This window comes from Xyrauchen texanus, chromosome 49 (genome assembly GCF_025860055.1).
Source record: "Xyrauchen texanus isolate HMW12.3.18 chromosome 49, RBS_HiC_50CHRs, whole genome shotgun sequence".
Classification (NCBI taxonomy): Eukaryota; Metazoa; Chordata; class Actinopteri; order Cypriniformes; family Catostomidae; genus Xyrauchen; species Xyrauchen texanus.
In genome coordinates, this window is record NC_068324.1 from 13,203,684 (window position 1) to 13,229,008 (window position 25,325).

Genomic DNA, 25,325 nt, shown 5'->3' on the forward strand with positions numbered 1-25,325 from the left:
CCTTCTGTCATATATCCTGACGAAATGGTGGAAAAGTGGCATCTGCCAATAAATTGTCATGATTTAATGGGCTTCAGAGATCATAACAACAGCTACTGACGCAGCGTCTCTTTCTCTCCTTTCTGGGAAACAAGGTTGCAGTTGTAACCAGATCGACAGATGTAATAAGCAGCAATAATCATTAAAAACCAACTTTTTACATCAATGAACCTTTATTTGTTTGATAGTTAATATTCAACATTTACAAATAAAAACTTTAGTTGCAACATTCAAAGCTATGAACTGGTTACATTTTCATATAAACACCATTTGTACAAAATCTGTTATACAGGCTATATGGAATACTTTCATCCCATCGTATGATATAAAGTACAACTTTACAAGTTCAAAAAATTGAACAGAAAGAGTATAATCCATAAAAAAGGACAGTGAAAGGAGAGGAAAAAAAGGAGAGGAAAAATACAAGCGTGGCTAGAGTTGAAGTGCTGCAACTTTTACAAAACATGATTGCCTAAAATGAGCCATTCTCATTACATGGGAATATGAGTACATAGCTGCAAAGCCATTAATAAAATAGATTACAAGCAAATAATTTACAGTGCCCATCTGTAGATATTTTGTAATCATTCCAATGTTAATTTTGTTCTTCATGCTTTTAATGTTTTAGGTTGGCTAAAGCAAGCAAGTATTTTCACTTGAAGAACATTATTTATATACAAAAAATAAAAATTATAATAAATTGCAATATGTGAACAATTTCATCACATATAAACTATTTCAATTATCTATTTGTGATCAACAATATAATCGACAATGTAAAGTGATTTCTACTGGTGCTCTGTGGTGCAAATTTGTAATCTTGATTTCAACAAGAATATACTATATATCAAATATGCATTATTCAATAATAATTTAAAGTGTTGTGGGCTATCAGTATGGCAGTGAAAAAGCAGTTTGTTACCATCAACTGAGATTGTATGAAATGTTGCAATTTTATGTATTTTTTCTTAGGAATGTCTTTTTATAATTAGACTGAATCTGATGTTTCAGAATGTAATGTTTTCACATATAACTTTGAAGCAGAAACTTGCTGCACGTGTTTGTATATAATGTTTTATAATTTTAGAATGTTTCAATGATAAAGAATTACATATAATGTACAGTTTAAGATAAAATAGGGTGAGGATTCATTTAGGGTATTTTTTTATTAAAATGAGATGCTTAAAAAAAGGATAACTTTTATTTTTATCAACAAAAAAAAATAAAAAATACAGCAGTGTAATGTAAACAATCATTCAGATATGGTTCAAGGAGCTTCAGTTAATCACATCAACCATCAGTATGGGGGAAAATGTGATCTCAGTGATTTAGATCATGGCATGATTCTTTGTGCCGGACGGGCTGGTTTGAACATTTCTGTAACTGCTGATCTCCAGGGATTTTCATACACAACAGTCTCTAGAGTCTAAAGAGAAAGGCGCAAAAAATAAAAAACAACCAGCAAGCAGCAGTTTTGTGGGTGAAAACGGTTTGTTGATGATAGAGGTCAGAGGAGTATGGCCAGACTGGTCCAAGCTGACAGGAAGGTGACAGTAACCCAAATAAACATGTCACAACATTTCTATGCAGAAAAGCATTTCTACACATACATGTCGAACATTGAGGCAGATGGGCTACAGCAGCAGAAGACCCCTCCGGGTACCACTATTATCTGCCAAGAAAAGGAATCTGAGGCTGCAGTAGGCACAGGTTCAGCAAAACTAGACAGTAGACGACTGGAAACAAATAGCCTGGTCTGACAAAACTGTATTTCTAAAGAGGTAAACAAACGGAAGGCCCACTGCAGCCTCAGTTTTCTGTTCTTGGCTGACAGAAGTGGAACCCAACGTCCGCCTCAAGGTTTGACACATTGTGCATTCTGAGATGCTATTCTGATCACTACAATTGTATAGAGTGGTTATCTGAGTTACCGTAGCCTTTCTGTCAGCTTGAACCAGTCTGGCCATTCTTCGTTGACCTCTCTCATCAACTAGGCATTTTCGTGAACTGCTGCTAACTGGATGCTTCTTGTTTTTGGTCAATTCAAGAGGCTGTTTTGTGTGAAAATCCCAGGAGATCAGTTACAGAAATACTCAAACCATCTTTTCTGGCACCAACAAACATGCCACTGTCTAAATCACTGAGATCACCCCCCCCCCATTTTGATAGTTGATGTGAACATTAACTGAAGCTCCTGATGCATATCTGCATGATTTCATACCTTACACTGCTGCCACATGATTGGCTGATTAGATAATCCCATGAATAAGAAGATGTACAGGTGTACCTAATAAAGTGGCTGGTGGGTATATAAAACAAAAACAGCAAACAGGAGTTCAAAAAAGAAAGTACAAATCGAATCTCTGACCTTAATGCGAAAGTCCTCTCAGATTTAAAATGTAAAAGACCAAGAAATAACAGGAACATTTTTGAAAATCTACCCAATAACGTTTAGAAGTGATTGTAGTAGACCAACCCGATTTGGGACTAGGCTGCAGGGAAAACTCATTTCAGAACTAGATGATGTTTTGTATTAAGATTATATCACTCTCTGCAAACTACAACAGTTATATTGCTTTGTATTGCTCATGCCCCATGCAGTCTTGATCTATGCCTCTGCACACTGTTTAAGAATCACATTGTTGAGCACTAGCAGTCACAGTAACTTCAGTTAAGCTTTCCTAACTACTCTCACTGACAAAGAAGTTAATACTGCTTGCGTCTTTGGCACAATACTCAGAGACCACACCATTTCATCACATGGCACATTTAACGGTCAGGCAGTTTCGGTAGATACAAGGCTACATTAGAAAAAAAACCACTAAGAAATATGTAGCACCTTTTAGCCACTCCAGAAAGTACAAAGCAGATAAAATGAGATGCAGGGCTAGCTGCACACCTCAGCTTATGTAAGACTAAAAACTCTTGTAGTGTGAAAAGGAACACTGTACAGACATTGAATTTGTACTCCTTGCTAGCAATAGGTTTCAGAGCTCTCCAAATGGGATGTGGACCTGCCAGATCTTCGTATTTTGCTGTAAATGACATGCCATTTCAAAGCGTACATAATCTCTTCATGGCTTTTCTAATAAATTGACATTTCCAGCTGTAACTGCTTGTCAGAGAGACAGCAAGATGTCTAGTTCAGTCCAGTTCAGCTTAGGTAACTGAGAGTGAGATATATACAAATGAACTAGAATGAGCTCACCATCTAAAGGGCCATTCACAAAATTGTCACCAAATCACTGTATATGCAAATGTAAAATAAAATTGCAATGATTTCTATAATATCAAAGAATGTAAATAGCAAAACATCCATGATCGAAATTAGCACATTCTGTTTTAGTTTCCTCTTGTGGCGCAGGAGGTAGCACACTTGCACACAGCATTGGCAGGGTTCAAATCCGGCTTGGAACATGTCCTGATCCTGATCCCCTTCTCTCGCTCCCACTTTCCCGTCTGCCTCAATTTGGCCTAGGGTATACTTCGTTTTTTTCCACCTGCCATTATGTTTCACGCATGGTCGAGTATTGTAGCTTTTCGAAGTATACTCCATTGACCGTTCTGTCATGTTTGACAGATGCACACTGCAACTGCAGTCAATTCCAGGTCGTGGACAGTCAGTCCAGACCCTGCTGATGACAAAATTTACGAAACCACACTCTGCGTGAGACGAAGCAGCAAATAGAAAACAAAAGCATACTTTCGGCTTAAATGAAAGGCTAAAAAGCCCACCAAAATATTGAAAAATGCTAAACGACAAAGGGAAAAGTAAATGTACCTTCTTGCATTTAAAAACATTTCCAATTATGATTCATAAACTGGCCAAAAGTAATTTTGCAGTAAAATACTGTATATATATAAAAAAACAAAAAAACAAAAGAAAAGTCAAGTAGTCCCAGTTTTCCCATAAAAGTAGTCCCACGTAGGCCAACTGACATGCTACAGCTGGGAGACCTTTCTGGGGGTGGGCCGGTGGCGAGGTTCTGAATTAATTCGCTGTATGCGATTCAACTGGGGTTTTGCGGTCAGACTGGGGTTGTCAGTACTGGGCGGCACTGACAGACTGTGGGGAAGTGGTGTCATCCGCCGAGGATTGTTCCTTTCGTAGACACTGTAGGGCGGAGGGGTCTTGCTGCCCCGGCGAATGGGTGCATCTGTGGGAACGATAGGGGGCAGAGGAGGGTCAGGCAGTGGGAGGTCGATCCCGCAGGTTTCAGAGACACTGCAGCGGCTAAGGGAGGAGATGCCACTGCTGTAGCTGCCAGAGCGGGCGGGCGAGTGAGATACCAGGCTCCCCGTTGGCAAGCCATCAGTGGGGGAGGGTGTGAGGGGTGGGATCATTGACTGCAGAACAAAATCAAGGAAAAAATTAATGATGAAACATGATGTTTATTGTAAATATTAGATAGTCTGGTAACACTTTGAATAACTTTCAGTAACACTTTACAATAAGGTTCCATTCATTAACATTAGTTAATGCATTAGATATCATGAACAAACAATGAACAATATATATTTTTCAGCATTTTTCTCAGCATTTATTAATTTTAGTTAATGCTAGTAAAAAAAGAAAAATACAATTGTTCATTCATTATTAGTTCATAGTGCATTAACTAATGTTAACAAATTCAACTTTTAATATAATTATAATTTTTTTCATATATTTTGAAATTAACATTAACCAAGATTTAAAAATGCTGTAACAATATTGTTCATTGTTAGTTCATGTCAACTAATGTTGTTAACTAATTTAAACAAATGGAACCTTATTGCAAAGTGTTACCAAATTTTCATAGCTAGGTCATTAACAAACATTTTATAATGCTTAACACATCAATAGTTCATGTGTAATCAAATATATATTAAAACCTATAAATTATTTGAACACATAAGTCACACTTTAGTATGATGTGTATGAATGCTTTATATAACAACATTTCAGACCAAGTAGCACACATTAAGAAAAGCGCAAGCGCACAATTTAGTAACAAAACATTCACTCACACCCTCACACACCCTCACACACACACACACACACACACACACACACACACACACACACACACACACACACACACACACACCCCACAGTATGTGGGTCCATAATGTGACTAGTTTTTGTTGTTGTCAGGATCTATTATATTACATTAAAACTGCAATTCACACAAAACAATTACTTGAATACACTCCTACTATGCTAAACATGTATTCAATTTCAAAAGAAAAGGGGAAAAAAAATCTCATTAAATGCTAAAATACTTTAAAAAGTAATGTTGGCTTAAGTACATTGGAAAAATCTATTATTATTATAATTTTTTTAAATTAAAGGTGTATGTAACACTTTTCATGTAATATTTGCCTTTTTTGCCAATGTGTGAACGGCTTGCAACGCAACTTAAAAAATGAGCCCTTCTCAGACTTCCTAAGTTGCTGGCTAGCTTGCTAACGCCAATATAGGCTATCGTGTAAATGCAGTCAATGAAATAAGCAAAGAAAAGTGATTACATTCAAACTACAGTCTTGCATAGTCAGATCTATATCCACAATTTGTTTTAGCCCTGTTCCAGCACTGGAGAGTCAAATATAATATACAGTCTCAAAGTTTAGGAAAAACAATCATATTTTTTACCTTGATAAAGTATGTTTGAAAATGAAAAGTTTGAATGAAAGATTAAGCGATATTCAAGGTAAAAGGAAAGTTTTTTTTAATACATATAGCTTGATGGTTACACCACTTGACATTTTTAATGGTTTTTCATTTAAATTGGTTTTAGAAAATGCTATAAATATTTTTAAAACATTTATGAAACCAACACGGACATTTCCATGAATTTGACAAATCTGATTTAAAACAAGATTTGTACAGAATTTCTCATTTGTATCACCTTTGACAACCTCATTTGTCAATGACCCATTTTTAAATGATAAACAAAATGTGCATAGACATTGTTTTGTTGTCAAACATTAGTGCAACGTGTCCATAGTTAATGTGATGAGCTAAACATGTTGTAACTCTGATAGGACATCTGTGTCTTCCTATGTGTTTTTTGGGCTACTCTAATTATCTTAACTTCAAATAGGTATGTAGCACTAGAACAAACAGAATATGACACTAATATAGAGTGAATGAAGCATAAACAACTCACCTTCTGAGGGGACCTTGCTGTTGGCATGGGAGAAAGTGACCTTACATTCTTGGACAGAGATCCTATTCAACACACACACACACAGAAAAAAGGCATGTTACTGAGTGATTCATAACCAAATCTGGTGTAACTAGTGTTTTCTCATAGCAGAAAGCTGCCAATACCCGTCTCAGGTGTGGGAAGATTAGGTTCACAGCGTGGTAATGCTGTATCCACTGGGATTTGGAAAGGAATCATCCTCTGCAAGAGATAAAAATCTGCTACATTGTCTTTCTCTGTTGAAACTGGCAGAACACTGTGAAGTAGACTATTTAAAGACAACATGATATCAAAATTGATCCGAACTGAACATATATAACTTCATTAAATGTCTCTAGACTTAATGTGCAAGATTCATTAATGCATGTTATTAAAAATGTATTAACTTTCACCTTCTCTGAAACAACTTTTCATTTATGCTGATGTAACCATGGCCAAATGGGCAAGAAAAATCATTTGAAACAACCTGGTTATTTTTAAATTGTTTATCATATGGAAGTTAAATGGGATGTGAATGTCATATCACATTGTCTTTAAAATAGAGGTCGTTGAACCACAGCTCTACCACAGTCACAACAGCACTGACCTGTGTGGGATCCAGCGGGCTAGGAAACATGCCACTGCAGAGTCTGTCCCGCGGAGAGAGAGAGGCATTATCTCTGGAGTGCTTGTGCTTGTCAGACGGCAATGGAGAAGCTAATGAAGAGAAACACAGACATAGTGTTGAAAAGATATGAAATGACAGAGGAAATGAGGCAATGCTCTGAAACGATGGCAATAAAGCTGTAAGCATGGCTTGCTTTCGAGTGCCGTATTGCTTAAAGTCTATTGACCTCTCTCACCTCTGTTGCTGGAGGGCGCAGAGCTGTTTACATTGTGTGAACCAGAGTGATTTGAGCTGAGACTTGAGGTAGACGGACTGGGCTAGAAAAACACAAACGTTTTTTTCTTTATTCTCTTTATGAAATACATGGGATAAGTAAGGAAAATTGTACAGTCAGTCGGTCGTAATCCAAAAATTATCCCAGACAAAAACATGGTCCCAAAATAATGTAAACCCCAAAGTGGTAGCCTCAAAAATGTCAATTAGAAATGTAAGGCAAAAGGGGTTTATTTTTCAATAATAAACTGACTGACTGTATTTTATCCCACTTATTATATGACTGCTTCATAAATAAATAAATGAACATACTGATTTGAGTTTAAAATTCTGTTTGGTTTGTTTTGTTTGTCTTTTGTGAGAAGAAAAAAACAGCAGAGTGATTCAAAAGACTTGCACAGCTATGTAGGAAATTGGTTGCCTGGAATAACGGTCAATTAAACAGTGTAGTGGTCATTATACAAAAATAATTGGACACATACTGCTACAGTCGACCAATCAGAATTAAGCATTCCAGAAAGCTGTGAAATAGAATATACTAATTAAACACGTAATTTAAAAATGTATATACAATAAAATATTTCCATGGACCCTTTTCACACTTCTGGGTTTTGGAACACGGAGGTAAAGGACTGCAGCGTAAACGGGAGTGAATGGGAGACCACAGCAAATATAATTTAAAGATGACAATGTTTTGTCCTTCTCTCAGAAGCCTCATGTGGTGACTCGTTTTTTTAAAACTAATTGCAAGATTAAGATTTTTTTGCAAGATTTACGCTACTAAATATGGTGGAAATGCATCGTCACAGTCTGTGAAAGGATCCATTGGTTGAGTTGTAGCTGTTGTTCTGTTGGATTTCTCACCTGCATGTTGAAGACCTCATCCGAGCTCTCTGATTGGCCGGTGATGTTGCTCACTTCGTTTGAGGCCTGTGATGACAGTGAGGATGAGGAGTATCTGTTGACAGCTGGATAGCTGAGGGGGCTAAAAGAGAAGTGAAAGACACAAGAGCGATACATTCAGCATATGTGTGAGCATATTCTGAAGTGCCAATTTGAAAAATGTGATACATGAACATTTCAAAATAACAACTATTTGCCAGGGATTTTATATTTGTAAAACACACAGTTAATTCAACTTTTCATATGACAAACTAGTCAGTAGTCAGTTTATCAATCTTAAGAACACGTTTCCCTTTTCTGCCTGTCTCTGAACTTTCAGGCATTTTATCTTGAGTTTCAAAAATCCTCAGCAAACACCCCAACAAGGAGCATATTCCCAACAGTCTTGTCAACATGACACAAACCTGCGTCTTGCCACGATTCTGCCTCCCTCTGGGCTGATGGCATTAGGCACAGGGGTCCTACAGGTGCGCAAACTGCCATTGGTCAAATGCAATGGACTAACTCGTACATAAGCAGGAAACTCTTGTTGCTGAACAACAGAAAACACAATGTTTTAGTCCCTGGTTCGTTATCTCTGGTCGAAAATGTAATACCAGCATTTTGTAAAAACAAAACACGTGCACAAACGTACTTGAATACCCAGACTGGAGCGCATTACATGAAACTGGTCTACAAGCTTTTTATGTAACGGCTTCATGTCCTGCGGTACGAACTTCTCGTGCACTGCTAAACCAAATTCCAGAATATGGGCCTGTGTGCAGACAGATCATTTTTATTAGCAGAACAAAGAAAACATTTACATACAGTAGTACACTGCCTGAGTTAATTGTGAAATCAATATTTTGATTTCTACATACTGTAAATACAGGGTTCGACACTTTTGATTCAGTTTTTTAATGAATTTTCAAGAGTTTTCCTTGCCCTTTACAGGCATTTGTGATTACTGGATCAGGATTTTTTAAAATCATTTTAATTCAGACTGATTTACTAATAAATGATTTGCAAACTGGTTGGAACAATAATTCATTCAAAAGAATTAGTTCCCAAATTGGTCATCAATATGGATAGCGATCAGCCTTTACCGCAATATCTAGCCGATTTGAGATATTTAGACATTTTACAGCAGAGCATGATTAAAAGAGCAAAATTATGTTGACTAATAAAAATGTTCATGACCTTTCACAAATTTTAATATTTTATTTCATTTCCATGATTTTCCCTTGCTTGGAATTTACAATTGTAAAATTCCCTGATATTTTCAACCCTGAACAGGTACTAGTGTTTTAGTACCTGTTCAAACATCAGTTCCCTAAGACGCGTAATTTTTTCTCCATCCTCTGGATGATTTGCGATGTAATCTTTCGCAAAGAATGCCTGCAAGAGAACATACACAAAGAGACATGTCAATCATTTGCATTGAGTAGAAGTAGACCGATATATCAATTTTACTGATTAATCTGTGCCGATAATTGCTTTTGGAAAATATCGGTTATCTGCAAGAAATGTATGCAGATACTTACCGATTATTATTATTGGTATTTTGGTAAATCAATAAACTGCATCTGGGATTTTATTTATTTTGGGATCTTGTAGCCTCTATGTCTGAGCCCGTCACAGTAATGAAAGACTAAGATTTTTTTTTATATATCATATATAACGATTTTAAGAACTATCGGCCGATTAATCGGCTATCGGCCCTTTACACCATCAGTCTTGGCAAAATCCACAATCGGTCAACGTCTAGCATTTAGGCAATCGAAAGCTTCATGCCATGTCCTTACTAGATGCTACATGCTAAAACCACATAGAATAAAAGGTATATTTTCCGCATTTTTGTCCAAACTAGCTGCGATCGCGAAAAGTGATAGGGCATTTTGCAATTCATTGATTTCTATATCTGCGGGTACAGAGTTGCCCAGCCTAATATGAACTCTCACTAGTCCAAAATGCAGCTTCCTTTCAGTACATTTAACATTATTAAGTACCTACAGTAAGTACATTAAACATAAAATATGTTCTGATTGTGCCGCTTGTTCGGTGTAGAATGCACTTTATCATATGTGGTTAGGACACAATTGTACTTCCAAGGAAATCTGAGTTTATAAATAAACCCACACAATCTATCACTGTGAAATACACTTCATGTCTCTTTCATGTCCTTTAAACGAACCTGCACGCTCACATTTCTGAGAAATAATACCACAACTTAACAAAAATGCTGAGGGAATGGTTCCACAACTATCATTTAATCTAGCATACTAACATTATATAAGTGTCAGTGACATTTTGATCCAACTTTCACAGCTTGGTGACTAGATCTGTAGCCCTGTGCTCTGTGGTAAACTCATCATCTTCACAGAGAGGTGCATGCTAGGATGCAGGAGGACCCCTGTAGTTAGCTCTTCCCTTTTAATAGCCTTAGTTGAAGCTCACGCTCACCAAAGGCCAGCACTCAACATGCTGTTGCTTGGCAACTGTCAGAGATACATGCAGTTACCGGTTCTATGAAGTGTGAGGATACGGGGTAGTCATTAAATATCCACCGGATGCTCTTTTGAGGGTTTGGCTGAAAGCAACAGCCAGAAACCAGTCTTTCATCTTGCTATGAGGACTGAAATGAAATTGGTGTCAGGACACGAAAACCATTAAATTGTTATATTAAAGTACTATCTTCAGATATAAAAATATATTCCACATGTCTTTATAATATAGCTGCTTTATCTACACTCTTTTCTTGTTGTCAAGACTGAGACAAAAGATCCAAAAGATCCAAATCTCTATATTTTTACTTCCTCATATCATACAATTTTAAACCAGTTTCCAAAGCAGTGAAATAGCATGCAAATTAAATAGAAAATATAAGTGGTGCTTGGGCAATGCCATGTTGTTGCTGAAAACGGTGTTCTAAAAACCTATAACGGATTAGTATAGATGTGGCTTTTGGAAGCTGCCCCTAAAAATCCAGTTCTAATCCACAACCAAGTAAAACTGGATCACAACCAGATTCACCAGGCTCTACATTCAGTCTGATACCTCCTGGTATCGGGCCAGTCCTCCGTTGACAGCGGCGTCAATGACTCCGTTCAGGCACATGGTGAGAGGGTTGATATTCAGCATCTGCCTCATCTGACACTGAGCGATCAGCGTTCTTAACTGCAGTGTCTTATTTTCAATCACCTCGCTGGCGTTCTCCAAGGGACTCATCTCCACCTGCACCAAAAGCACACTGAGGTTACGATTTCTCTGTTTCTCTGCATTATTTGATGGGGTATGTGTGATCATGAGGGTAGTTACTTTAAATTCATGACAGTGGCTAAGCACTCTGAAAAACCTTCAAGACTAGTTTCTGATAAGCCATGTTTAGTGCTCATGATTTATCAAAGGCTACAGTCTTGTAAAAATGAGATTAACAGATTTTGCTTTAAAAAATTATGACTCACCAGTTCCCTTTTGTCAACCTCAAACCAGCGAGAGATGCCAGGAAGACTCTGAGCGAGGGTCAGTGTCGTCCTTTCAACCCACAGGCTCTATAATGCAACACAAACAATGTAAACAAAACTGTAAGCTCACTTTTCAAAAATGTAATTACTTATGTACAAAATATAACGATGGGTGGATAGATGGAACATGGATGGGAGTCCACTAGACCTTAAACTCATTCTCTTTGTCTTTGGTGCCCTTGTGAAAAGGTCTGTCATAGCGGAATCTCCAAATATGGTTGACTTTGTAGAAGCTCTTGATGTTATTGGGCACTCCGTCTCTCTGCAGGACATCCTGGTTTTCAGGGACAGGACTAACAGCATAGACCTGCAGATCTGAATAACGCCCAGTTAAGGGATGTACAAAGTGATTGTCATTTTTACTATCATTTAAAAATTACAAGTTACAAATGCACTTCCATACAGACATAACAACAACTTCAATATACAATCCCATAGGAAAGAAAAGAAAACACACAATTTAACCTTATTAATATTACAATTGTTTCTTGAAGACAGCAATTACATTCAATGGAGTCACATACTTAAATCTTATAATTCTCTGAATATTATCCTGTAACAAATGACCCAGGTAGTCTCACGTAAAGGTAGTCTGAGACAAAGTTGATAAATCTTCATAAGTCTTCTGAGCTATAAAAGGGCAACCTCAGAGCATCTAAATGTTTCATCTGGAATAAAGAAGTTTCACCCAGCCACACAGAATCTCCAGCTATCTGATCATTAGAGTAGAGAGAAGGTCTAATGGCCATGACAACCAACAGTTTACACCCATCCAAACAGCTGCCCCATTAGCTGTTCCACATTCTTTAATTGCACTTTTCCCAAAACCAGCACTGCCAACCACCACAGCATCCCATTTCACTCCAGGCTAGTTCATTTAACATTCAGATCTGTAAACCCTTGACAAATAAACAAATACGATAAAATTAAAGAGCATGATTTCTTGTAGTAAAAAACAGAGGCTTAGGATACACTGCGCATCCGCTTGGTGGATGGTCTGGTCGGGCACGTTGGCATGCTGCATGGCAATGGCATGAGGAAACTCGCTGAGCATCCTCTGCTGAAATGCCTCCAGACGCTCATAATCGTTCCCTCGACACACAAACTCTTTATTCTGCAGACAGACAACACAGACAGACAAAAAATTATGAATAAAAGCAAAAGTGACAGATAGAGAACTGGCTTAAATGCAGTTTGAAAGAGAAAGGAATAAATTATTTATAGACACTTTTCCCCCACCATCACTCATGACATACAGTACATCTTAAATGAAACAGAAAAACATTTAAATAAAGGGTTAGGAATGTTGCAGAAATGGAAACTGGAGATGTTACAGTAATTTTCAGCTAAGTGAGACATCTAGAGGGTGTTAGACATACTACATAAAAAGGACCACACTGTTACAACTTTATTTAAAGGGTAGTTCACCCAAAATTGAAAGTTCTCTTATCATTTACTCACCTCAATCCATCCAAGATGTGGATGACTTTTTATTTTCATTTGCAGAACCCAGAAAAATATTTTTAAATACAATATTTCAGCTCTGTAGGTCCATACAATGCAAGTGAATGGTGACCAGAACTCTGAAATTCCAAATAACCCATAAAGGCATAATAAAAGTAATCCATAATGACTCCAGTGGTTTAACCAGTTGATACACACCCCATTTTTGAGCACAAACCATGAAAATGACATACCTGAACTTAAAATGGATGTATTTACTGGACCCTTTGGAGTATGGACACAATTGTAGTACCTTTTGAAAGAAGACACTTTGGGCTTTATTTCCCAAGTTTCAGAAATAATATACTTTGTTATTTTTTTAAAGTTAGAGAAGCTGAAGCTTATAGTATTGGAAATATTTTGTGCAGAAATAGTTTGAGTTAATCTAAAAAAAAAAAAAAAACAATAACAAAAGTGCCAAGACAACCCAGAAATACAATGTTCTCAAAGCCACAAGTCTTAAGAAGTCCTGTTTCAAATTTGAAGATGATCTAACAAAAAATTTGGTTCCTGCAAGCTTTTTTCTCTGTAAATTCGCTGCCGGTGTAAAATTAAGACTCCGCCTTTCAAGATGGCACAAAATCTAACTGCACTGCTTGGCTATTATGAATAAAACTATGCCGCATTTTTTAAAATAGACTTTGGAGACAGGCTCATTTTGTTTACGAGACTCTAATATATAAGATAATATACAGTTTTACATCATGAATGCTGCTCAGATTGCATAGTTTGTTGAAGAACGATGACGAAGGGTAATTCTTTCAGGCGAGATCTCATGTAAAAAATGGAGAATACATAATTATTTTTCAGATTTATCACTTTTATGGACAAGAAGTGCTATTGGATGTTTTTCAATAAATGCTTGTCATGGACAATTGACCCAAATGTGGCGAACTGGATTCATCTGGCGATCGCGTTTTCATAACAAAGGTATGAAGTCCCGTTTTGATATTGATGTTTTCATTTGTACTGCTGGCTCAAATGGCTGTTTCTGGAACATTGCTATCGTGAAACAAAGATCGGATATCAATGTTGAACCCTTAGACCTTTGAAAATATGTATAATTTGTTCAAATTAATTACATTTATAGACGGTAAATTATATATTAAATGTAAGCAGAGTGACGTCAGTAACGTGTGCGGGCGATTGCGTATCAACAGGTTAAAAATGTCTTCAGAAGCAAACCAATTGGTTTTGATTGAGAGCAGACCAAAATGTAACTCCTTTTTCACTATATATCTTAAGAACAGTCTCTTTGGCGATCGTGATTTCAAGCTCGATTACAATTCCTATAGTGCCATCTAGCACTCATTCTTCAATCACTCGGAAGTGCAATCGAGCTTGAAATCACGATTATACTTAGAGACTGCAATGGCAAGATGTACAATGAAAAAGTTATATTTTGGTCTCACCCAAAACCATCTGGATAGCTTCAGAAAATATAATGTAGATTAAACCACCATGGATTACTTTTAAGGTGCCTTAATGTGCTTTTTGGAGCTTCAAAGTTCTAGCAATCATTTACTTATATTGAACTTACAGAGCAGAGATATTCTTCTAAAAATCTTTGTTTGTGTTCTGCAGAAGAGTAAACTATAGAAGAATACAACATTTTGGGTGATCTTTCCTTTTAAGGAAATAATATAATGAAACTTTTGCCCAGAGTTAGTCAATTTCTGTTTTAATTTAACAGCGTTTTCAGAAACAGCGTATTTACAATGCAAGTTATGCATTTTCTAATTGTAATATTACCAATACAATATGTTGTGGATATAGTGATTCATCTCATGTATAATAGGATGCATTTGAGTGGGGTAATTAACTAGTTTGTAAAACGGCTAATTTTGTTGGTGTCCAGATATTTCTGATCAAGCAGATTGAGCGGGGAAATTACCAATATGGATTATCCACTATACAGCAGCTGCACTATTTACTCTGCTATAGTTTACCTCCATGTTCCACACCCAGAAGTGTGAAAAGGGTCCATTTAGGATTTAGAGAACAGTATCTGTACAGTACACATTCATTTAAAACAATAAGACCTTACACACAAATGTGAATAAATTACCTTGACTTGAATAATAAGTTTGCTATACTCACTCCTAGAGACATATATGCAATACATTGAAAAACCAAAGATTGTTTTAGAAATGTAATAAACACTTTAAAAGCGTTACCCTTAAAAAGAAGGGGAACTTCTTGCCATAGAAACCGACTCTGAAGAATTCGGGCTCTAGCCGCTGCTGGTTCATTATTTTGTCATAAAACGAGGCTTCCATCATCTGTCATGGAAGCAAATAAAACACATCATTGACCACAATGTAATGCAAACAACTTTTAATATGATAAATTACTGTCCCAATCTGTGAAGCAATCGACTGTTTAACAGACTCAGGCTAAATAAAACAATTTGGGCAGTTCAGTTAATTCGTTGAAGCCAAACGCTTCATTAAGATAACAATTGCCCTGACGTGCAAAGAATATAACAACAACTTCATCTGCTTCATATGAACACTGTACTTTTCAGCTATTGGAAACAAAAGTCTTGAGGGAAATCATTATTTAACGTCAGTATTGTTAGATTAATGTGGATGTCTGAATTGTACTTTTTAGACAAAACAACACAATGTGGATGTGCCCAGTATGAAAATGAACTGCTCACCCTCATTTTGCTGAGGTTCCTGTAGTCATAAGTCGTCTCATACTGGCTTGCCAACTCTCGACACAGTATGATGCAGTTTTCCCAGCACTACAAGGAAACAAATCAACAGGGAACAGCACAATAATACTTCATACAACCACAAGATGGCAGTATGTACTAGAAAAAGTGAAAACCACACTTGCTTGAGACAAAGTTATTGTAATGTATTAGCAATCAATATCCTTAATTTTTAAGCCATATTAAAATCATTTGAATTATTTCATGTAGGTAAAAAAGGAAGGGGTGGAGCTTGAAGTGAGAGAGAGAGAGAGAGAGAGCAGGATGGAGGACTCACTTTCCCTTTGTCGAAATTGTGTATGATGGTGAGATGGAGGCATTCCTTCCTCTGCCACTCACTCTGCATGGGATATGTGAGGAACTCTCTGAGGGGCCGTTCAGTCCACTCCAACAGCTCATCATACAGCAGGAGGGTGTATGATGCCTCTGCAAATACACAAACACAATAATCATTTTCTTGGAGAACCATGTAAATACTATAACATACTGATATATATATATATATATATATATATATATATATATATATATATATATATATATATATATATATATATATATATATATATTTTAGGGCTGTAAATCAATTACAATTTTAATAAATGACATACTGATTAATTAATCTAATAAACCACAATTAATCACATACATTTGAATTTAAATGCATAGTAATTCAAATATTTATAATACAGCTTGAAATTCAGTTTGAAAAAAATTGCATTATTGCCGCAGATGAATACAACATTGATTAGACCATACAAAAAGTGGCTTAAGAACTCTACATTGTTTGCTTTATTGTCATATCATTGAACAAGCCTACAGTTGACAGCAATCTACTTTGCACTGCGTGGAGCATATATAATTAAACGCACTAAATAAACATGTTATCTATATATATATATATATATATATATATATATATATATATATAAATTCACTCAGATCCTTATGCTTGCCCATTTTTCCTGCTTCCAACACATGAAATTCAAGAACTGACTGTTCACTTGCTGCCTAATATATCCCACCCCTTGACATTGTAATGAAATAATCGATGTTATCCACATCACATGTCAGTGGTTTTAATGTTGTGGCTGATCAGTGTATATATACACTGATTGGGGTGTGTATGTATATACAGCACCCCAAAACATGATGCTGCCACCCCCATGCTTCACAGTTGGGATTGTGTCCTTCGGCTTGCAAGCCTCACCCTTTTTCCTCCAAACGTAACAATGGTCATTATAGCCAAACAGTTACATATTTGTTTCATCAGACCAGAAGAAATTTCTTCAAAAAGCAAGATCTTTGTCTCCATGTACACTTGCAAACTGTAGTCTAGCTTTTTTATAGCGGTTTTGGAGCAGTGGCTTCTTCATTGCTGAGCAGCCTATCAGGATATGTCGATTTTACTGTGGATATAGATACTTCTCTACCTGCTTCCTCCACCATCTTCACAAGGTCCTTTGCTGTTGTTCTGGGATTGATTTGCTCTTTTCGCACCAAACTACGTTCATCTCTAGGAGATATAATCCGTCTCCTTCCTGAGGTTGCGTGGTCCCTTGGTGTTTATACTTGCGTACGTACTATTGTTTGTACAGATGACCGTGGTACCTTCAGGATTTTGGAAATTGCTCCCAAGGATCACAATTTTTTTTTCTGAGGTCTTGACTGATTTCTTTTGCTTTTTCCCATGATGTCAAGCAAAGAGGCACTGGGCATGAAGGTAGGCCTTAAAATACATCCACAGGTACACCTCCAATTTACTCCAATTAGCCTATAAGCTAATTGGCTAATTGCCTAAAGGCTTGACATAATTTTCTGAAGCTGCTTAAAAGCACAGTTAATTTAGAGTATGTAAACTTCTGACTTACTGGAATTGTGATATAGTCAATTAAATGTGACACAATCTGTCTGTAAACAATTGTTGGAAAAATTGTTTGTGTCATGCACAAAGTAGATATTGTAGTTTGCCAATATGAAATCTGTGGTGTGAGTTTTAATGACTTAAACCTAAGTGTATGTAAATTTCTGACTTCAACTGTATATTTCATTATATATCATTAACAAGCATAACATCATACAATTGAAAATACAAGTCAGGTGATGTATTTCAACCGATATTCTGAGTGATTTTTTACCGGTGTAATTCTGTGCCTTCAGGTGCAGCTCATAGAGCTTGTGAATATAACGGATGTACATTTCTTCTTTATTCAACTCGGTTTTGTAGAAGTTCTGATGGGTGAGAGAGACAATAAGAACAGTGTGATGATGGAATGGTACACATGTCAGCTATTCCTCTAAATATCATGAAGTAGAATCATCTTAAACAAAATCTGCAAAACGAACCAGAAGATTTACGTTACATCCAATTGTTTTCCCATCAACCTCTCCGATCTTCATACAGTCCCTAGGAAGAGATGTTGGGCTCTTTGATCCATAGAACACATGTGTGTTTGTACTGTATGCTATATATCATCTCTGTATGCATGTATGTGAGTGGGTGTGCCCACATTACCTGTAATCCAGTAATCTTTCCATCAGACGCGTGACAGTAGCGATGTGTGAAACTCCACTCTCTCTCCAGGTCTCTCTCTCGATCTTTTTCAAGAGACTGAGTCATGCACACATTCAGACAATGCTGCTAATTTATTCAACAACTTTGATTAACATGCACAGATTTTAACACTTTTGAAACTTCAAATTTTCAAATGGCTGGCTTGAAACAATAAATCAATTTCTGATACTCAGTCATCACAGACTACCTTTATCAATGTAATTTTTTTAATACAAGTTTGTCTTACCTTGGATACGGACCAAACAATGGAATTCTAATGCAAAAAAGAAAAATTATTACATTCATTTTTAGTTAGTGTATGCAGTGATACTGTATGTAGAAGCACTTGTGGAGGTTTTTACTACTATTTAATCTACAAAAACACTTAATTCCAGTTGTAAGACCTCTAAGGATCGGAAAGGAGTCTCACATGTTGTTAAAGAGTTCCCTGTATGTCTCATCTCCTTTGCCTTCTGACAACAGACCGTCCAGTTTGTCGATCAGTTTGGCCTCCACCTTTAAAGCGACAACCCAGGAAAATAAATCAGTGATGCACAGACTTAAAGGGATAGTGCATCATACACAGATGGGATAGAAAGTCATACACACATGGATATCATGAGGGTGAGTAAATAATGAGAGAAATGTCATTTTTGGGTGAAGTTTCCATTTAAATATGAAAAAAAAAAAACACATCTTCAAAGTGCTTCATTTTGTCCTTAAAGGAGCTATTTTCTACACATTAGTTAACTTAAAATGGTTTGCTAAACATACAACAGTTATTTTCCACCATACCTTTGACACTAGAATAAAAAAACTGTTTCCTGTACTTTACCTTTAAGACTTAAAACAATAATGAATAAGGTGTTTTTATGTGGGTGATTCAGTTTTCCATGATATGGCCAATTTAAAAACCAATAAACACATTTTGGAGTTTATGAGCAGATGTACAAATTAAATCACACATCAAATCATTCATATTGTTCTAACAATCCTTTTCAAATGTCTGTTCTAATCAAAAGCTACACTGTATAAATGATCTTGTTAATAAACAAGCTGAACTTCTACTCATCAACAGCATTTTACTGGAACAGATCCATGACGCGGAGGAAAGCTTTCATATAATCTGCTGTGCAGTGAATGAAACTCTGTTCTTGCATGCTGACACATGTTTTAGTCACATTTTGATTTCAGCACCTGTTTGAAGTTGCCACTCCGTCGCTGTTCACAATCCATCATATCATGGAAAATGGGGATGAGGACGTTCCGCAGATCCATCTGTGGTACCAGAGTCACCTCCATAAATGGACCAATCAGGGTGGGAATAAGATTTAGCTTATTGTCACCTGGATGGAGACATTAAGTCAACATACTGACACACAGAAACTATAGTATTTGTGTGATATGATGCATAAATAGTTGGATACAGTTTACATTAGAGCACATTAAGTCTAACTTTCAGAGAATGTACAAGCAAACGTGTTGCTTGCATAAGCTGGTAAAAATGTGCCAATCCATCAACTCATTTTAAACACAATTGTCACCTGACCTATTCAATAAAAATGTAGAAAACGTATACAGATGTGTTTGCAGATATATACCCAAATGCTGCCACATGCTGAAAATTTCACAACCGATCATTACTCTCATGTCGCCATACCTTTAAAAAAAAAAAAAAGAATCATATCAATTCTCCAGCAACATCTCAGAAATATACAACCCTTCCCACGAGAACAGGCTATATGCATACACATATTATAAAATGCTACAATCTCTTTTTCTTTTTACAAGCTGTTTGTTTCAACTTGGAAATTGCCCTTGAAATGAACTGCATAAGCAACAGAGGGTTCCTCAATCCCAGTAAATGCACATTGAACTACTAATAATCCAATATACAATAAATCCTTAAAAGTGTTTCCACCTGCTGTGTGTCATTATGGTGAAGATTTTATTTTACACCATGAAATCTTTCAATCTAATTCCCTGTAGGGGATATAAGGAAAAGAACATGAAGGTGTCTCACTTCTCCAGGACTTTTTTCCTCTTGGAGGGCGGGAACATCTCGAGCTGGAGACAGGGCTGGTTGATGAATATTATACAGAGATAAAAATAGGACTCCCATACCTACAGATAAGAAGACATAGCTAATTAAAATGCTGAGAATCATTATCTGCATACCAGGCATGCATGTACAATGTCCCCTGATTGCTCTATGAGATATGGAAAGGAAAGGAGTACATTTCTCCTATGCAGTTATGTGACAGAAATTAAAATCGTGATTCTACATTTTAGTTTATCAATACCTAGAGAGTGATATTAGTAAGCTGGTTCCAAAAATGTGACATTTATAACACTGCTTGAAGAAACTGAACTGAAACAAATCAAGATTTTTAGAAGAACATTTCAGCTCTGTATGTCCATACAAGTGAATGGTGAACAAAAAGCTAAAAAAAAAAAATCACATAAAGGCAGCATAAAAGTAACCCATACGACTCCAGTGGATTCATCCATGTCATCTGAAGCGATCCAATCATTATGGGTGAGAACAGACCAAAATATAACTCCTTTTTCACTATAACTCTTGACATCATCATTCTCCTTGGCGATCATTATTTCAAGCTCAATTGCACTTCCTATAGTGCCATCTAGCAATCTGCGCATGCGTCAACACTAGGAAGTTTATTCGTGCTTGAATTCATGATCATACCTAGAGGCCGCAAAGGCAAGATGTACAGTGAAAAAGAGTTACATTTTGGTCTGTTCTCCCCTAAAACCGATTGAATCGCTTCTAAAGACATGGAATAACAACAAGAGTCTTGTTGATTACTTTTGTGCTGCCTTTATGTGCTTTTTTGCGCTTCAAAATGTTGGTCACCATTCACTTCCATTGTATGGATCTACAGAGCTGAAATATTCTTCTAAAAAATCTTCATTTGTGTCCTACAGATGAAATAAAGTCATACACATCTGGGATGACACTGGGAATTTCAACTATCCCTTTAAATCAACTGCATTCACACGTATACAGTGTACCTTAAGTATCTGCAAGTATTAGCATGTTTCATTAAATAATTTATTTGTTGGGCAATCTAAGTGAATTTCATACAGTATATGCTAATTGTTCTCTTGTATTCTTGGTACTCAGGAGAGCAGAAAATTAATTTTTAACATACAGTACTTAATACTTTACGTAAAACCCACCTGCATGTTAAAGTAATACAGATAATTCTAAATAAAAGGAGAGAGAGTAAAGATCATCTGCAAATTTCACAAGTTTCCTTATATTTATTGTAATAAAACCAAGAGTTTGCAAACCTTCAAGCAATACAATGCATGTACACACACACGCGCGCACACGCACACACACTTTCTCCTTACCTTGAAGTCAAATTTCTCATTGAGGAAGTTGTTGCGCAGGGTATCGGAGAGGTACAAAATAGTGGTGATGATTACACTAAACAAACAAACAAAAACCATCAACCAATATGACACATTTCTATAATTGAATGAGATTAAATTAGACTCTTTGTAGGTTGTATTTCCCACACTTACTTATTAGCGACAAGTCTCATGACAGTCCAGTCTTTTGGGAACATATCCGGTCGGACAAGTATTCTAAAGACGGTGAATAACTGCAGGAGGAAACTCTGGAAAACCATCAGGTGAGATCATGTAATCAGACCACCTCAATTCACCTCTATCAAATTAAGCTGGAAAAGTCTTTGCAAAGTCTTATAATTTGAGCATGAATACTGGCATTTAAAAAAAAAACACTTTGGTAAGGTTTCTAAAACCCTTTTTACCGTTAGTTCATCTTTAGTGGGGAACCTGCTGAGAAGTTGTTGGTATTCTTTATCTTTCAGCTGCCTTAGTAGAGTGAGCAAGCAGGCAACAAATTCCCCCTGAAACACAAACAAAAATAAAGTCATCCTTCCAGTTTTCAACTTACTGAAAGTAAATAGGAAAGTAAAAAAAAATTATTGACTCACAGTAACATCCTGGTACTGCAGACGTAGGGAGGTGGTGGCAGGCTGAGGGCGGTTGGTCACTTCCAGTATAGTTTTGAGTAACACACCAGACAGACTCTCCATGACCAGATTCACCTCCTCAGATGCTCCACACTCCTACAGAGAGAAAAAGAGAGAAAAGAGACAGATTTTTACAAAAAGATAAAAATGCAGCTAAAAAACTCCTAATTCTTAACAGCTATATCAATAAATTAAGTATGAGTGACAGAAGTCAATTAACTGGAGTAAAAGAGAAGAGTAGATTAGACTAGAAAACCATTGAGTAGAGCAGAATACAGTAGAATAGAATTGAAGTAGAGCAAAGTAGAGTAGAATAGAACAATAGAATAGTAAAGCAGGGTACAATCGATGACGGTACACATACAGCAGAACAGAGAAAAGTAAAAATAGTTATAGAGTCAACATGAAATCAAAATTGACCCTATTGACTTTCCTTATGAACATTCTTGGTCTTATTGGGCATGGTTCATATTTTATTAAAAACTGCTGAAACCTTTAAATGACACCAAGCCCTCTTACTTTTTCAACCCTTCTCCTCCAACCACTTTTCATATAGAGACCACTTTTCATGATCAGTTCAATTACCAATCCAGTCACGCCCTATATTTGATCTCACTGAATATTCTTTCCACTTGAGAAAATGTCAGTTTGTAGAAGCAACATTGGTTGCAAATGGTATTTCATGTCGGCTTCAACACTAGAGCATTAAATAAAGTAGGTGTAGAATAGAGTAGAGAAGAGAGAGTAGAGAAGATCTATCATTAAAACAACATACAGTGGAACAGTTTGCAAAAAACAAAAAGCATACAATGTGTAAGAAATGTGTGAGACTGACTGCAGTGGGTGTGTTGAGCGTCAGCATGCTGGTCAGGATGTTGGCACACAGAACCAGCTCTCTCTGCTCCTGCAGGTGTGTGTGCAGCAGGCGCAGCACTACCGGCAACAACACACACCTTGACTCTGACAACAGATAAACACATGTATATTCACATGCAATAACATGACTTATTCCAGGTAATTATTTACATATAAAAGAGCAATTTAACATCTGATATACTTTCTAATCAAATAACACCTCGAACGATAACAATCATTTGAATGCTAAACAGATTTCAGATATCAGATGATGAGCATAACAGCTCTCAAATTGTATATTGGTTGTCACAATTAATTCACAATTATTGCAAAAAAAAAAACAAAAAAAAAATTGTTCCTCTAAGTTGACAGAGCCAGTCAATGTTTCATACACTATGTCACATATTGAGATTGTTCAGTCTTTTGCATAGCCATTTAATACTTTTGCATGTCTAGTTTAGTTTTGGTATATAGAAAAACACTTGAGTTACTCAGAGTAGCATGTGCGACATGTTACCTGGGTTGAGGTAAAGCGGGCTCTCAACGGTCTTGGCCATGCACTGCAGTTTAACAGCCTGTAGTGGGCAGTCTGTGTGCGTTAGAGCGTGCAGGCTGCTCAGTGTGTCACGGGCCAGATTTGCCACCTCTCTCATGCTGAAGATTTTTAGCAGCTCACAGCACACTGTCGGGAACGATCTCAGGAACACAGCCTGAGAAAATGTGCAAAAACAACACATGCCGCCATATTCAAACGAGTGTTTTTGCTTAAAGTTTAAACCAAGAGTAGAAGTAAGCTGTGACTTAAATCTCAGTGAATTACTATCTTCTATCAAACACAAAAGAAACATTTTGAATAATGTTCTGGTCACTCTTTCATTCATATTTTGTGAATCAGATTGAGTTATATTGAAATGATCCAACTCAAAAGAACGATTCATTTGCAAATCAGACATTAGTAGGGCAGACGATAAGGTGGGATTTTTAGTGAATAGCAACTAAAATCTCAGTCGTTTTGTCACACAAAGCTATTGTATGGCTCCAGAAGACTCGAAACATAGCGCATAAATCACTTGGACTACATTTATGATACTTTTTTATGGTGCTTTTAAGTCTTTTTAAGCTTAAAGGAATATTTCATATTCAATACAAGTTAAGCTCAATCGACAGCATTTGTTGCATAATACTGAGTACCACAAAAAATGTTCTTAAAAAAAAAAAAAAAAAAAAAAATCTGGGTTACATTGAGGCACTTACAATAGAAGTGAATGGGGACAATTTTTTAATATTAAAATACTCACTATTTCAAATGTTTAGCCAAAAAACAATATGCATCTAAACATGATTTTAGTGTGATAAAATCGCTTACTAACCTTTTGTGTGTAAAGTTATAGCCAATTTTACAACTTCGTTGCCATGACGATATACTGTCATCAAAACCTAAAACCCTAAACTTACTGTAAAAATTACAATTTAAAGGGGTCATGACATGGGTTTTTTTATTGTATTATTATGTTCCCTTAGGTGCAATTATAGTATTAATATTTTTTTTTTTAAGAAAAACTTTTAAAATCTAGTGATTTATGACCTTTTCCCACCCTGTTTCTCATCCTCTGATTCAAACAGTCTGTTTTGGGGGCGTTTCCATTTAAGACTTCAGTGTTAACGCCCACTGTTATGATTGGCTAACGCCAGTGCCTATGTATCAATTATTGACGCCTCCAGCCAGAACAATATGCAAGTAAACTAAGTAAAAACACTGTGATTATTCATAATGAATGAAATTGCGCTTTAAAAAGTAGTTTAAAGTTTAAAATAGATTACTTACAGTTTGCGTCGTCGTTGTTCCCAGAATAGTCGGCACGGACTTATCTTTGAGCAACAGTTTTCTGGCAAAGCCAGCATCATATTGAGATTTGTTCTCAAAACAGTCATCCTTAAAATGTACAGAACAAACGCTTAAGTTAACACTGCCGTGACTGGGACGTCCGCAAAAAATAAACTGCATCCATTTTTCCCTGACGCCTGGATCTTTCGGCAGCTTATTCAGAGGTTTTGTTTGACCACAGCCAGGAACAGCACATCTGTGTGGCATCGTAATTTTCCTGTGCACAAGTAGTCTCTGTCAGAGCTCGCTGTCCATCGACTGAACACTT

The 25,325-nt window shown here is 36.5% G+C and overlaps 1 protein-coding gene across 1 annotated transcript in view; it reads right to left on the reverse strand.

The window, feature by feature from the left end:
* Positions 1-204: 204 nt before the first annotated feature.
* Positions 205-25,325, reverse strand: part of LOC127640557 (dedicator of cytokinesis protein 4-like) — a 90,050-nt gene continuing 64,929 nt past the window's right edge. Inside the window, exons 23-52 of the mRNA XM_052123180.1 lie at positions 23,690-23,882; positions 23,153-23,277; positions 22,279-22,413; positions 22,093-22,191; positions 21,842-21,936; positions 21,668-21,743; positions 20,313-20,413; positions 19,891-19,949; positions 19,487-19,635; positions 18,720-18,805; positions 18,537-18,563; positions 18,251-18,346; positions 18,082-18,142; positions 17,874-17,967; positions 16,013-16,161; positions 15,679-15,765; positions 15,194-15,298; positions 12,486-12,627; positions 11,662-11,828; positions 11,454-11,540; positions 11,047-11,223; positions 9,304-9,387; positions 8,645-8,764; positions 8,415-8,542; positions 7,972-8,092; positions 7,070-7,151; positions 6,814-6,923; positions 6,353-6,428; positions 6,189-6,250; positions 205-4,386 (exon numbers count right to left, since the gene is read on the reverse strand). Of these exons, the coding sequence (XP_051979140.1) occupies positions 3,982-4,386; positions 6,189-6,250; positions 6,353-6,428; positions 6,814-6,923; positions 7,070-7,151; positions 7,972-8,092; positions 8,415-8,542; positions 8,645-8,764; positions 9,304-9,387; positions 11,047-11,223; positions 11,454-11,540; positions 11,662-11,828; positions 12,486-12,627; positions 15,194-15,298; positions 15,679-15,765; positions 16,013-16,161; positions 17,874-17,967; positions 18,082-18,142; positions 18,251-18,346; positions 18,537-18,563; positions 18,720-18,805; positions 19,487-19,635; positions 19,891-19,949; positions 20,313-20,413; positions 21,668-21,743; positions 21,842-21,936; positions 22,093-22,191; positions 22,279-22,413; positions 23,153-23,277; positions 23,690-23,882 (3,498 nt within the window). The 3' untranslated portion in view covers positions 205-3,981. The remainder of the gene's footprint in view (positions 4,387-6,188; positions 6,251-6,352; positions 6,429-6,813; positions 6,924-7,069; positions 7,152-7,971; positions 8,093-8,414; positions 8,543-8,644; positions 8,765-9,303; positions 9,388-11,046; positions 11,224-11,453; positions 11,541-11,661; positions 11,829-12,485; positions 12,628-15,193; positions 15,299-15,678; positions 15,766-16,012; positions 16,162-17,873; positions 17,968-18,081; positions 18,143-18,250; positions 18,347-18,536; positions 18,564-18,719; positions 18,806-19,486; positions 19,636-19,890; positions 19,950-20,312; positions 20,414-21,667; positions 21,744-21,841; positions 21,937-22,092; positions 22,192-22,278; positions 22,414-23,152; positions 23,278-23,689; positions 23,883-25,325) is intronic.